This window comes from Vombatus ursinus, unplaced genomic scaffold (genome assembly GCF_900497805.2).
Source record: "Vombatus ursinus unplaced genomic scaffold, bare-nosed wombat genome assembly UNPS02014863.1, whole genome shotgun sequence".
In the NCBI taxonomy this organism is placed as follows: Eukaryota; Metazoa; Chordata; class Mammalia; order Diprotodontia; family Vombatidae; genus Vombatus; species Vombatus ursinus.
Genome location: NW_020954641.1, coordinates 39,068,047 through 39,083,896, shown reverse-complemented (window position 1 = coordinate 39,083,896; position 15,850 = coordinate 39,068,047). Strand labels below are relative to the sequence as shown.

Sequence of the window (15,850 nt, the reverse complement as noted above, 5' to 3'; positions counted from 1 at the left end):
CCCTACCTCTGCCTTAGAGGATTTGCTTAGATCCAGATAGTTTCAAGGCTTCTTTCCATTTCTTTTTGCTTTTTCTTCCTTATCTCTATCATTCAACTGAGTATATTCAGTTTTTAGATTCCATGAAAACCAGGAGAAGCCCCTCAGATCCTGTTGCTCCGGTTTTGGGTTTTTGTGTGTGTGTGTATTCTAAAATGATTTGTCTTAATACAGTAAACTAACTGTGAATTTGTACCATCCTTGCAGAAGAGCAAAGAAACAGCCTCATCAACTCCAGTCTGGAATCTGTTGTCTCCTCAAATGCCAACAGCATCCTCAACTCCAGCAGTCCTCTGCAGCCCATTGTGAACTCAAGTGACCCTGAGCTGGAAGTGGTGAAACCCTTTAGGCCCAGTTCACCGTAAGTATGGTGCTCACCAATTTATGTTCCCCCAGTGTCTTACTCTACCACCCTGCCCCTCCCAGACTTATCTGTGTTGGAGTTGCTTATCTCATGAAACAATTTAAATTTTGTCTCAGAACAGCCTAATGGCCTTTACCATCACCATTTTCAATTCTTAAAGCTTGCGTTTGTATTCTCAACATGCTGCTTCTTGCCACTGGTGATGTTTTATTTACTAGCCTTGCGCTAAGATGAGTCCTGTGGAGATACCTCTAAGGATGGCGTCAATCAGCCTGGGCTTCTGGGCAAAGAAGATGATTTCTTTCTAGTGTTATGAGACTGCAGTGTGTGCAGCAGATGCATGTCTATAACCGAGGATGTCCCCCTGCTTCATGTTGTTTCATCTCCCTGTCTCGTCATATTCCCCACCCCCTCATCCCCATGGCCACATTGGGAAATTTCAGAGCCATCCTGCGTCCAGTCCCAAAGGAGGAACCTCAAGTGGTCATTTTACCCTCTACCTCCTCAGGCCTCAGGATACCTGAGGTCTCACACTAGTGGCTTGGCTATCAAAGAGGAAATACATCCCTGCTTAGGTCCTGGGGAGTTTGTGTGCCCACAGAGAAGGCAGCCAGCTTCAGGACTGGCTCAGATGCCCCATAGAGACCACACAGCTCCGTGCAGCTCGGGCCAGAACACTCCCCGCTTTGTGGGCCTCATCCCACATTTTCTCAGTCTGCCCCTGTAGACTACTCCATAAATCATGTCCCCAGGAATCTATGGATGAAGAAGGGAAGATGAGGACTAGAATAGCTGGACTCTCAGATGACAGTTTTCTGAAGGCTAGGGAAAACTTGAATTCACTCTGCTCTCCTAACCTTGGTGAGAACGTTGTAAAGTTCAGGTACAGGTGTGCTAAGTTGATTCAGAGACTTCTACTCAAAGAACATGAGGTGTTCTGGTGAAATGAATGAAAGAGGAGAAATCAAGGTTGCTAGTCTTTTCCTAGCTCCAGCTATGTTTATAAATCCATAGCATGATGATGGGCCTGTAATACATAAAATTCACCTGAAAACATATGCCTCATGGGAGGTACTTTGAGGGATGGTGAATGTTAGAGGAGAAGTGACTTAGAAATGCACTCAGAGGGACCATCATGATGCAAATGCGTTTATCACTTAATCTGAATTAATTCTAATAGAAAAAAATCAGAATTTTATTTTGTAGCAATTTGGGGTTCTCCCTCTAGTTTCTGTCAATGAAGCATTTTCATTCTTAGCTTGAGAAATTTTAACATGGCAAATCATGTGCAGATATTCCTTGACTAATGGGTAGAATGGAGTTCCTTTGATTTAACCTAATCCACCTCTAGATAGTGAGGCTCTTTCATTTCTCCACAGCCAGAATTTTTACAAGTAGCTCAGAATTCTCCCTGCCTGTGTGTGTGTCTGTCTTCTAGCCGTATGTGTCAAGCAACTCTGAGGCATTTCTTTTCTGTTTTCTTTCTTTGTTTAATCCTATGTGCCTAGCCAATGATAGTGTTTTACTGCTCAGTTAGAGGTTGAATTCCCAATCTATTTTGCCTAATATCCCCTGATTTGGTCCAGTCAATACCAGCTAATAGGCTTTAATCTTTGCCTGTGGTCCCCAGGAGCAGTGTGCCCTCTGAGTGCTCTGTCGAGTACAGTGTGTACAAAAAGGCAGTATTACTGGCTTGGTGGAGGACAGGGACACAGGTTTTAAAACATTTCTGAAGGTTTTTATTGTGGGTGAATGGGAAGGGAATTCTGGGTTTTGTGTGTTACTTCATGAGGCTTGCATTTCATAAAACACAAGGGGGTGGAGGGGAGTGGTTTGGCTTTCTTTGTGTTTTCCAGCTCCATTTTTCCTTATACCACAGTGTTCCAACCACATAGGAGTCTCCATTGCTACATGCTAGCTGGGGAAGGGATGTCCCCATCAGGCTTCAGTGGGCAAACCAGTTCTTAACCTGCCTAGCACAAAATGTAAAGACCTACTGGTCACAAGTGGGGACAACTCTGGACTTAAGAGTCAGGAAGCCTACATTCTGATCTTATTTCTGATACTTACTGGATGACAGTAGCAACCTCTTTCAACCTCATCTGTGAAATGAGAGTGATAATATCTGTTCTTCCTACCTCACAGGGGGTGTGTGTGTGTGTGTGTGTGTGTGTGTGTGTGTGTGTGTGTGTTTCAGATGAGACAAAGTATGCAATGCATTCCCTATCATAATTGTTACCTAGTAGAAGGCATGGCTGAGAATTAGTTCCATTTGTTTACTTTATCAGAGCCTGGGAAGGTCTTGGACAAAGTTATTTCTCCCTAATCTGATATCATCCAAATTCAGTCCAATCCAATCTAGCAAGCATTTATTGGGTACCATTTTTGGTCAAGGTACTATGTTTGGTGCCTGGGTTACAAAGACAAAAGAAAAACTACCTCTGTCCTCATTGGATTTATATATTCACTAAACTAAATAAGGTAAAACTTTGAGATCTGGAAAGCCAGCTCTGGTTGCCAAAGAAATGATAACCCCAGTCCTTGTTCCCTGTCAAGTCTCAAGACCAGCATGGAAGTCTAAGCTTATATCTCAGTTACTCTCATGTAAAGATAATGCCCCAACTTCTTCCATTGGTGATTATGAAGCCAAGCTCCCAGTGAGGGATACAGTATTTCCTCATATTCTGAATGGTGATGAGACCATCACAAGTATCTTCCCCTCACGGCAGCTAGGTGGCACAGTGGAAAAAGCTCCGGCTTTGGAGTCAGGAAGACTCGAGTTCAAATCTGGTCTCAGGCACTTCACACTTACTAGTTGTGTGACCCTGGGCAGGTCACTTAGCCCCAATTGCCTCATCAAAAATAAATTAATAAATAAATGGACTCACATGTATCTTCCCCTCCTTGATTCTCACTCTTCTCTATCTGTGACTTGCTGAGTAGGCAGTAGATTAGCACTTAGGGGAAATCAAGCCCTCTGAGGAGTCTAACTTAATAAGGCATAAGTAATAGATACAACACATTATTCAGGATACTATGTTCATGTATACTCATTTTCATTTGTATATTTTGCATGAAACTCTGCATGGAAGTTTTTGCATATAGATATGACTCAGCCCCTTGACCACTTGGTTTCCACTCTTCTTCTAGAGACTTAGGTTACCCACTCTTATTATTCCTGTTTAAATGTTCTGTTAATAAGAACAAAATTAACCAAACAGCTCACGTTTATATAATACAACACGTTCTTTATGATAACTCAGTGCAGTAGGCAAATAAGATTACCTCAGCTTTTCAGATGAGAAAACTGAGGCTCGGAAAATGTAAGTGACTTGCTTAGCCTCTAGTAAGTATTAGTTCTGGGACTTGAACTGAGGTCTTCTGACTCTTAAGACCAGTGCTCTCTTTTACCCCATGCTGCCTTCACATTAGTACTTCCAAAATGTAGTCAGCCATTCAAATAAAGAAAGTCCAGAGGAACGTCTCCCAACCTGCTTGACTATTTTCTCTACAAGAAAGACAGTAAAGTTAATTGATCATGAAAAGAAGTGGAAGAGGATTTTATGGAAAACAGGTTGTCTGCATCTCACTTTCCTTTTGCCTCCTTCCACCAGAGAAAGAAGGTCGCTGCAGGGCCTAGGGAGACCAGTGGGGCACCAGTGGACACCCAGGGATCACAACAGAAAGATCTCATTTGCCTGCCATCAGGGCTTAGGTACTTCAGGCATATGGGGGAATGGCTTTTTCCATGACAGCAGGAAGCTTTACTAATATCCTGAAGGTGATCTTGTTCCTGTGACTTGGATTGTCTTAGCCCTAAATTACGTGTGAAAGGTAAAGGCAGGTTTCAGTTCAGAGCCTTGCCAGGAGGGTGCTGCCAGAGGCTCAACTAGCTGCTTAGGAAGTATTGGTAGACAAATAGCAATCCAGATGCCATTCTGGAGAATTTAGAGATATAATATAGTCATGTATCAGTCTTAAAATCAAGTCATCTAGTCATTACTGCACTCCTACTGTATGCCCAGAATGTGCTGGGTAACGGAGGATTTGGATGCAATTCCAGAGTCAAGTATTTGCTAGTGATGTGACCCCAGGCAAGTTAGTTACCTTCTCTGAAACTCAATTTTTTTCATCTTTAAAATGGGTTTCACAATATCACCTACCTTGGAGTTGTTGAGAGTAACAAAACGAGATAATACATATAAAGTACTTTGCAAAGCTTAAAACATGGAATAAATATGAGCTATTACTATAATTTATTTTTCTTCTCCAGAGGAGACCAGAGATGTATGGGCAGTTAGGTGGTACAGTGTGTAAGACGCTGAGCCTGGAGTTAAGAAGAACCGAATTCAAGCTCTTACTAACTGTGTAACTCTGGGCAAGTCACTTTACTTCTGTTTGCCCCAGTGGGGATAATAATAGAACCTATCTCCCAAGGATATTGTGAGGATCAAATGGGATAATAATTGTAAAGCATTTAGCACAGTGCCTGGCAATAGTAAGTGCTATAGAAATGTTAGCTGCTATCATCATCATTATTATTAAAATGATTACAATTGTTATTAAAATTATTATTATTGCAAAATGCTTAGCACAATGTCATCATCATCATCACCATCATTATTGGTATTGTTATTATAATTGTAAAATGCTTAACACAATGCCTAGCACATAGTAAGCACTAAATGTTATCTCTATCATTATTATTATTATCATTATATTCTTAGTGCAATGCCTGGTTCATAGTAAGTGCTATATAAATGTTATTTCTATCATTATTATTATTGTTGTTATCATTATATTCTTAGTATAATGCCTGGCACATAGTAAGCACTATATAAATGTTGGCTGTCATTATTATTCTTCTTATTATATGGCACGGTTCTTGCTTTCAAAAAGCTGACAGTATTGATGGGAAGACAAAAGTACATTGGCATGAAACCAGTGAAAAGCAGTACAAGCACCCTATATCAGTAAGTACTAAGTAGGATGGTGGAGATTATGAGTGTTATAGAATTCAGAGAAATGAGAGATCCTTGTTGATTGTGGTAATTAGGTTCCATGAGACTTGCTACCTATTTGACCTTAGGAAACCTGAGTGACTTTGTGGATGAGGTGAGCTAGGGCTTGATGGCTGCAATTTGAATCTGAGGGCATCCCGGATAGGGCCTGCAGTTGGAGCAAATTCATGGAAGTGGGAGTGAGTCTGACATGTTGTGGGCAGGAAATGAGGAGAGGTTTGATATAAGATAAGGCAGGTGGAGAGTTGCTTTATGATTTCAGAATCTCCTTTTAAGGTAAACATCTCACAACTTAGTCTCTAAAACATTAAAAAACAAACAAGAATTCATTGCTAATGACCGAGATGAAACAGGAAGATGACCCGAAGCTTGGTACCAAAAGCAAGAGGAAATCCTTTACTCTAATCCAAGTGCCAAGGCTGACTGTCTTAGGCAATTAACCTTCCCTCTCTATGCTCATTAACCCTTTCTTCAAATGGAGGAAACGGGGCTAGCCTACCTCCACACACCAGGGTGTGTCTTTGTGCTTGCTTGCTATGAAGATGAAAATAATTAGATGGCATAGTTCATATTTATAAAAAGCCCTTTTTGTAGTAGCAGAGAAGTAGAAAATAAGAAGCTGTCATCATTTGGGGAATGGCTGAACAAATTATAGTATGTGACTGTGCTGGAATACTAGTGTGCTGTAACAAGTGACGAGAGGGATGATTTCAGAGAAACCTGAGAAGACTTGTATGAAATGATGATGCAGAGTAAAGTAAGAAAAACTAGGAGAACAGTTTTTGTAATAACAGTGGTGTGTTATATAGATAAACAACTTTGAAAGTCTCAAGATACCTGATTTGATGCAGTGACAAGCCAGGTGACTAATATAATATGCTGAAAAATGAGATATATTTTTAGATATGACTGATTTGGTTTTGTTTTGCTTTATATTTGTTACAAGGGTTTGTTTGATTTTTCTTCCTTTTTTTCCTTCTTTTTTTCTAGTGGGGGTTTGGTGGTGGGAGGAAGAGAAAATAAATTTTTTTAATTAAAAAATTAATTTTAATACATAATTATATTACATATTTCTGCCGCTTTTTTTTTTGTTTTTTTTTTTAGAGTTGTCATCAAGCCCCTGGCCCTCCCTTTCAGATACTGATTAGAATTGGAAAGGAATTTAGAGGCCAAATAGTCCAACCTCCTCATTCTTCCTCAGATGGGGAAACTGAGGCCTAGAGAGGTTAAGAATTTGCCATATGTACAGATCACAAAATAAAGATTTTTTTTTAACTTGCACACTGCCCCTTCCCCCGCAAAGTGTCATAGGATTGGCTGTCAGTAGATACCCAGGTTCTAGTCTTGGACTCACTGCTTGCTAACTGTATAATCATGGGCCAGTTGCCTTGTCTTTTGGCACTTCACTTGCCTTATCTTTTAAAAGGGCATAATTTGACCAGATCATTGCTGAATTCAGTAGGGGGCCGAAGATCTTTTTTCTAAAGGATCATCTGAATTATGCCCTCTTTCCTCACCCTCCAAAATTACCTTGTATTTATAATGTAACTGCTGTTTAGTTATATGTTATTTGTTTCCTCCCAATAAAATGTAAACTCCTTGAGGGCAGGGACTGTTTTGTCTCTTTATTTCCTAGAATAGCTTTTGGCATAAGGACATATTAATAAATGCTTGTTGAGTTGAATGTTAAATGAATAAATTGATAATGGAAAGAATTCCCTATGCTGAGAGACCCAGCTTTTAGTTCTTCTATCACAAAGTCATTGGTGTCTTTGACTTTCCTTAATGGACTGTACCTCAAGAACTGACTGCCCCAAAAACAACAGTAATCATCCTTTTCCTCCCACCCCTACTTCTCTTCTCCTCCCCCGCCCCAACACACACACAGAGGCATTCTCAAGTCATTTCTGGTGACCTAACTGGTTGGCCTGCCAAATTCCTGAAGGGCCTGCCAAAGCCAAACGTCCCCTCACATCTCACTGGCCAGTGAGCTGTTGCAGAGCGGCCTCAGGAATTTAGTGGATAAACAAGGCTTGATTCAAGTAAAAATTGTTTCTGTTTTTGGAGCTCTCCTGGCTCCTTCGAAGACTTAAATCAGCTTCTCTCCGATTAAATCTCTGGAGAATTAATTGCCTGGAGAAGTCTACATAAAACTTGACAAACAGGGAGTCTGAAGTCCTCTTTGTCACCTGGTACTCTCAAAGTCTCGGTAGAAATTTTTGTTTAAAAAGCCATCAGGCTTTCTCATGCTGTGATTTAGTTTGGTTTACCAGGATCTTTACAGTTTGGGGGTGGCATACTGAGGCTTTATTGTTCTCTTTGAATACAAATCAGGCTACACGTATAGTTGAGACATGTCATCTTGACCTTCATTTCCCTCATCTGTAAAATGAGGGAATTGGACTAAATGACCTCCAAAGTCCCTTCTACTTTAAATCTATGTTCTTATGATCTTAGTCCTAGCCTCTAGCCAGCATGTGGGAATTCTTCTCTTTCTTCTCTTTATGATTAAAGGAATCTTAAGGGAGCATCTTTCAAGACCTTTAGAATACCTGGGCCTGTCACAGTAGACACGTCATGAAAATCTTTATATAAAAGTGGTATCCGTACAATCAGATCCTTAAGGTGGTACTGAATCAGAGATCAAAACAAGGGACTTTCTGCTCTTTTCTCATCTGTCACAATGACAAGCCTGTCATTCTGTTTTTGATTTTTGTATTTTGAAGGATGTTGGCTTAGTTGTGTTAGGAAAGAAAGTATAGGAAGCTACTAAACCTGAGAGCAGTCCTTTAAAAAGAGTTGAGAACCCACACACCCCTACCTTTGCAGAGGTGGGGCACCATCAGTATAGAATTTTGTATATATGTCAGACAGGGCTGATGTATTGTTCGGTTGGTTCTGCTGAATTTGTTATATCTTTCTTTTTTAATATTTGCTATGAGAGATGGCTTGCTGGTAGGAGGGAAGAATATATTAAGGAGAGGAAAGACCTGCTGCTCTGAAGCCTGTATGTACAAAAACTAGCTGGACACCACCATACCTAGGCTTACAGGATTAGAACTTAGAGTTAAAGGGAACCTGAGAGGTCATCTAGCCCAAACCATTTATTTTACAGATGAGGAAACCAAGGCTCATAGGCATTAATGGACTTGCCCAAGGTAAAGGTCACAGGTTGTGAGAGCTGGACTTTGAACCTAGGGTCCTCTGACTCCAAATCCCGCAATTTTCCTGCTGTACCATACTGGCAAATAAATCAAGAAGGTAGGACCTTCCAGCTCTCATCTTATTATTTTTGCTTACTTATAGTACAACATGATAACAATTTTAGAATTGATAAATAAATGCCACATTAATTTCTGTTCTAAAGTTTATTTTATTTCAATGCTAAACTCCATACGTGGATGTCCCAGTCTTCAGAGTTTGTGCCTCCCATAGCAACAGTCAACTCCTATAACATGCTTGTTTGCTTATAATATAAATGAAGGGATTGTTTCCTTGAGGGTAAAGGGTGGGGAACTCTGTTGATGTGAAAATCTGTTAGTTCCTCACTGTTACTCAGTACTATCTGAGCTTAAGCCACCACACCAAAGGCAATTTTCAATAGCTGATTATCTGAGAGGACATAGGATAAAAATAGTTTCTCACCCTCTTCTGATTTTCTTGCCAGTAAAGTTTATTTTTTTTACTCCTCTTTTCTAGTCCGCTGCAGTCTTTTTTGCTAAATAGCAACCAGAAATGAGGGGCAGTAGAAGAGGGAACCTCCAGAGTTGCTGCAACTGACAATGACCTTCGGTCAGTCCACACACTCCCACTTCCTCATTGGTCTGTGTGTCAGGCAAGAATTGTAAGCTAGATTCTAAAGGAGGGTGCCTGACTTCCCAAGATGCTTCTGCTTTTAAAAACAAATGAATGATGAAACAAGAGTTAATAGACATATGTTGATTAATAGTGATGGTGGTGAGAATGAAGGTCCAGTCCAAATATAGGCCTTTGAATTGCTGAAGCAGTGATGGCCAGGTGGAAAGTTAACGGTTTTATTCCATCTGTCTTCATCTGTATTTCTGGCCACACTGAGATTTAAGAGAGGAAAAAAAGTTTTTTCTCTACCTTGATCTTCTCCCTGAGATGTTCAAGATGCTCATTTCTCAGAGCCTAATGTATCTCAGCACTGGGAGAACCTCCTAACATACATAATCAATTCAAGGAAATCAAGTTTTCACTTTGGAAATGCAGGCATTTTTGGCCACATTTTTCAGGTTTCTTTGGCTTCATCACTCCTATGGTCATTTCAGTCTTGTTCATTGATGCTCACTCCATGGCTTTGCACTTCTTTCCCAGACACCTCCCCTATTCCAAGCTACATGAGGCTCCCTGGCCCCCACAGACATTTTGGGAGTTGTCTCAGCCCTAGCTCCACCAAATAATTCTGAGCTGTACTCACTTTGTGTCTTTGGAGAGTGTTGTTATTGTGAGAAATGTCCTTTTTTTTTTCCCCTTGACTGGCTCTGAGTTAGTTTCCCCTCTTCCAGCCAAAGCCTCACTCACCAATCAGGAACTTGACAAGCCTTTCACTTGGTTAAGGCTCCAAATTCCTGCCTGATGACCAATCAGATCTTTATGTGTTTGCTTTTTAGTGGTTCTTTTTTTTTTTTAATGGAAAAACTGTTCTATTTGACCCACACACTTCATGAGTCAGCACGGTTTCTTTCCCATGCCAGATGTCTGTCAGTAGAACTCAGTGGGAGAAAAAGATAGGAGATTAGGGTGTTTACAAATGAAGGTTCACTATTCAGCATAATGAAGATTCCACATGGAAAACAGAGTTCCTCCCCTTCCGCACTATTCTTACACATACCATTCTTTTTTTTTTCCCCCTTAATTCTCATACTCTGAAGATGAGGAACAACATGGCCTTCCTTGGAGTCCAATCCCACTTCTGACACGTCCTGGCTTTTTGACCCCTCATGACTGACTGGATCAGAGAAGTTCAATCAAATAACCCCACATAGTTCTCTAGAAGTTATAGATGGATTGTCAGTCTGCATCAGTGGATTTCCATGATAGAGGCTGATAGGATTATAAATCTAGATCTGGAAGGAATTTTAAAGGACATTAAATCTAACCTCCCCCACCTCCCATTTTGCTGATGAGGAAATGGAGGCACAGAGAAGTTAAATGACTTCCCCTAGACCACTGCCCTGTCCTCTGTATCATGCTGCCTCTCTAATGAGACCAGAGGCCCAGAGCAAAAACACTGCCAGCACTCTAAAGCTGTTCTGTTACTATTTAACTAATGTATACCTACATTTCAAATTAGTGGACCACATGGAGTATGGGGTATGTTCAGATACCTACCAGCAAACCCACATTTCAAATGAATGAACCATATTTTGTGATTGGGTGATCTTAATGATCTCAATTCCAAGTTTGGGGGTATGATTTTTCTTGAATTTGTTTTACATGCCGTGACATTCTCAGCTTCATGATTATTTCACATTCCAAAATGCCCTGTCCTTTTGAGATCTCTGTCCAAAACATATGTTTTGAGGATGTTAAGTACTGAATGAGAATGAGTATGCAATCCAAATAAATAAAGGTTCTGAAAAACTGTGCTGGGGTTAAAATGCCTCTGACTGCTTTTTAAAATCTCCTTGTTAGGAAATTTACACGACCTTGGGGAAGTGACTTAACCTCCTAGGGCCTTTTCAATCATCTGTAAAATGAGACAATTAGACTTAGATGAACCCTAAGACCTTTTCTAACTGTAAGATACTATGATCTGTGAAGAAAGCAGATGCTAATTTGTGTGGGGAACAAATGTAGCTCCGAATAAAATTAGGGCTTCATTTGAAGTCTGTCCTGGCATGGAGCCTATAAAAACAGGTAGCATCAACTTCTTTTTAACTTCTTTCTGTTAAATTGATCTGCCAGGCATGGCATGGGATTTGGAGCTCATGGAATTAAAATTTCTGAAGCTCTCTCCATACCTAAAATATTCTTACTTTCACTTAGAATTCCATTTCCTTCAAAGCTTGACTGAAATGCTCCTGACTCCTCCCTAAAATGATTTTGTATGTATGTATGTATGCATGTGTGCGTATAATCTATCCCCCAATAGAATATAAACTCCTTCAGGGTAGAAACTGTTTCATTTTTGGCTTCATTTCTCCAGTACCTGGCTTAAGGCCTGCCTGGCCCATAGTGGGCTATTAGAAAATTCCTTGCTGATTAATTAATTTAGTCAAGGGGCAATCTCATTCTATATCTTGTGATGGTGTCTGTTGTTGTTTGTCACAAGGGTGATGTCTTGACTTGAATTGGATTTAAGTGAGACAGAGGTGTCTCCAGAGCCATCGAAATCCAATGGCAAGACAGAAGTCATGATGACTGGCAATCGCCCCTGTTGCAGTGGGAGACCTAGGCATTTCTAAATTAAAATCTTTCCCAGGTCACTGTGTTTGAGTCAATGCCCATTCAATGAAAAGGGCTAGTTAATAATTGAAACAAAAGATGGCCTAATTTACCATCACAAAATGGAGGGGAAGACCCTCAGAGCTTCTGGCCAGAGCTGCCTAGTATACATATCAGTGGCATTCTTGATAATTCAGTTCAGTTCTTCAAGCATTCATTGAGCATCTAAGTAATCTACCAGGTCCTGTGCTAGGTGCTGGTGGTACAAACAGTCATTGCTTGTTGGTTAACTACAGATTTTAAAAAAAAAAAAGTTTTTACATTTTCCTGGAGGATATAACACAGGCTCTTAGAGCTGGACCTAGAAAGAAGTCTCAGAGTTCATCTAGTGTAACTCCCTCATTTTACAGAGACTAATCCAAGGTGATACAGGTAGTGCTGGGGTGGAATTTGAACTTGGAGACCCCTGACTCCGGAGCCAGCAACCTAAATTTACACACATTGGTATGAAGTATATACACTGTAAATACAAAGTACTTTGAGGAAGGAGAAAGGGCAAACAGCTGAGGGGATCAGGAAGGGCCTCTTGTAGGAAGTGATATCTTTTTTTTTTCTCTCAATTATATGTAAAAGAAAAATTTTCATCATTCTTTTTTTTTTTTTAAATTTTGAGTTCCAAATTCTGTCTGCTCCTTGAGAAGGCACGCAATTTGATATGGATTATACATATGAAGTCATACAAAACACAATTCCATTTTAGCCGTGTTGCAAAAACATAAGCCAGAGAAGAAAAAGAAACAAAATTTAAAAAATATGCTTCTATCTACATTCATACTGCATCAGTTCTTTCTCTGGAGGTGGACAACATTTTTCATCATAAGTAGGAAGTAACATCTGAAATGAGCCTTGAAGGAAGCTGGAAATTAATTCCAAAAGGCAGAGGTGAGCAAGGAGGGCAAGAAGGAAGCTCGTGTTTAAAGGCTCTTGAGGTAGGGATCGTAACAGCTAACAGGATACTTATCTCTGGGTGGGTTGTGCGTCCCATCAAACTCCTTGAGAACAGAGACTGTTTCATTTTTGTCTTGTGTGAGGCTCCAAGGTGGGCTTTTTCTTCTACTTTGTATTCTCTGGGACCAGTTAGAGTTCATTTGCCCGGGGCAGAGTTAGGAAAGCCAACGTCAGGGCTTTGATACCCATGTGGGGCTCTTAGACTTGCCCCAGACCACATGTCAGACTCCAGTCATCTCACCGATGAAAGGTGTGTGTGTGGATGCTTCAGTATCTGAAGGATACAAGATTTCATCAGTATGTTCCTACTACTGATGCAAATAACTCTTTTACACAGTTAAAGGTTTAAAGAGCTGTCTGTGGCTGAAAAAAATGTATCACTTTCTGGCTCATCCTCTTAGTAAAGAGCTTCTTTGCACTTAGCCGATGGGACTGGTCCTTAAATAACAATACATTTCTGGATCTGAAACTTTCTAGCTTATTAGAGTTTTGTAGATTTGTAACTGTCTCAGCGTAACATTAGAAAGCCCACAGTTGCCTCTACCCCATGAGGTGTTAGTGAGATATGATTAACGTATATGTTAAAAGGATGTACCTCCTGTGGGTAGTCTGTGCATAAGCTCAGCTTCTCTGTATAAAAAAAAAAATCTATGAATAGGTAGGACAACTCTGAAGCATTGTATGTAAAGGAATTGGTTTCCCAATAATAATAATAGCTAGTTTTTCTATAACACTTTCAAGATTGGCAAAATGCTTTTACAAATCTCTCATTTGACCCTCAGAACACCTCTAGGAGGTAGGTGATATTATTATTCCCATTTTACAGGTGAGGAAACTGAGGCAGACAGAAGTTAAGTGACTTGCCCAGGTCACACAACTAGTAAATTACAAAGCATGATTATAGGGAGGGTAAAAGACAACTCTTATTAGAGTAGAGATTCTCAGTGCTTTTCTTTCAAGCCCCCTCCTTGCTCATATCAGCTTCAGTTCGTTAAGCTAATTAGCTGGTGTTAGAAGGTTATGGTGCTAATGTATCTAGTGAACCTGCTTTTAAACATTCTGCAAGTCTTTGGAAATCTAGGAAATCCACTGAGAAATAGAACATTCTTACATGTGCTAGCTATAAGCAGCCTCTGCAGCGTGAATTAACTTTGGTTGGGTGGACACCACAGATGTCCCATCCAGCTGTAGATTCTCAGATGCCTATGATGTTCATTATTTATGTATTCAATTTATGAGACTGACCTTTGAGTGAGGGGGAAACACCCAAATGTGGAAATAATAGCACATCAAGACAGATCCAGCAGAAGTAGCAATGATATTTATTAAATCAATAAAAAGTATGGATTTTAAAAGGCGTGCTGTGACCGTGCCTGGAAGGTCAGCAGGCTGGAGTAGTTACTGCTAGCAATGTTGCCAGGACCCAGCCTGTTGCTTCCTTTCTGGGTGGAACCGATTTGAACAGAGCTAGTAAGACCAGCTTCCTAAGATTTCCCAACTGTGACCTTTAAAAGAATTCAATTTCTATAAGCCACAATTCCTTAGGGATGTTTCAATGGCCCTTTTGGATGCTCTAGAGTCGATTCTTTTAACCCTTTTAATTCATGATCTTTTAACAACATCAATCAATTAACAAACTTTTTTTTAAGCACCTTTAAAGTCAAGTCAAAGACAGAATAGTCCCTCGTCCTCCATGATCTTAAATTCTTTCAGGGGAAGCATTCGTTATTTCCCTGTATCTATCTAATAGGACTTATTCCAATTATTATAAAACCTGCCTATGCTTATGTACACATGCACACACACACACTCGCATACACTCTTTGCACATAGAGAACCACATGTGTCCATATTACAGACAGCAAGATGAATGAGGGATTCTTCAGAAGTTCTTTCTAATGCTACGGAGCTGCACCCATTATGTCACTTTGACATAAGAATTGTGGTTTTGATTTTTGTTTTGAAGCATTGGGAGACATAGTGTAATGGAAAGAACTCTAGACAAGTTATAGGGAAGACTGGGTTCAAGTCTCAAATCCAACATTTACTGTGTGGTGGTGGGCAAGTTAATTTACCTGCTTAAACCTTAGTTTCCCATCTGTGAAATAGGGATAATCTTACTTGCCCTCCTTCCGTTATAAGGTGATTGTGCTACATTATACCTATAAAACAAGGAATGTTTTGGGCATTTTTTTCCCCAGGCAGTTTCTTCTTCAGGGGCCCATCCCTATGTGTATTGAGCTAGAAATTTCCTTTGTACACCAGGGAACACATGTCCCTTAAGCTGAAAGAATGAAAGAATTATCTCTCTATGCCCTGCTAATGCTTTCTCTCCTAGGTGAGGACTAGTGGTTCTGGTGTTTTTCAATGAATATGTCAGAAATGCATAACCAAGTGATACAGCAGGTGTTTTAAAAACTCCTCTTTGCCCCCAGGCGAAAGCCTGCTTAATACCCATGGTGTCTCTTTGAGGTCGCAGATTACATGTGCCAGAGAGATCTACACTGGAGAGTGGTACTTATTCCCTACCCCGTCCCCTAGAACTCAGCCCTTTAACTACCTACTGCGGGTTTCCTCACAATGAAAAACACATGCTTTCTAATAGGAAGGAACCTGAGAGAAATGATTTTGTTCAGGAGGAAAAAATAAAGGAAAAAAAAGAATATTCTTTTGGGGGTATTTTAACTAAAATTGGAGCATTTAAGGCAGTGACCCCAGGAGTTTCTCTCCTTTGTCTAATCTACTCATTCCTTCTAATAGCCACACACTTCAAGCTTGTTTTTATATAAGTATGCTAACTCTTGGAGTAACAGAGAAAGTCCATTTTGGAGCTAAGCTCCCTCTCTACAGTATCAAGGATAGAATGTACCAAATTAGATGCTAAATGCTGGAAATCTTTTTTTGAGACCACATTTCTGGTTGAAGTTGTAAAGCCCTAACATGGGAAACTAGTTTCATATTTTTATGACAGCTTTCCAAAGGTTACAGTGTGCTCCTTACCAAACTA

At 40.2% G+C, this 15,850-nt stretch overlaps 1 protein-coding gene across 1 annotated transcript in view; it reads left to right on the top strand.

Moving 5' to 3' along the window:
• ARHGAP26 (Rho GTPase activating protein 26) overlaps positions 1-15,850 on the top strand; it is a 516,697-nt gene that overhangs the window by 432,301 nt on the left and 68,546 nt on the right. The window contains exon 20 of the mRNA XM_027841739.1: positions 247-399. Coding sequence (XP_027697540.1) covers positions 247-399 — 153 coding nt within the window. The remainder of the gene's footprint in view (positions 1-246; positions 400-15,850) is intronic.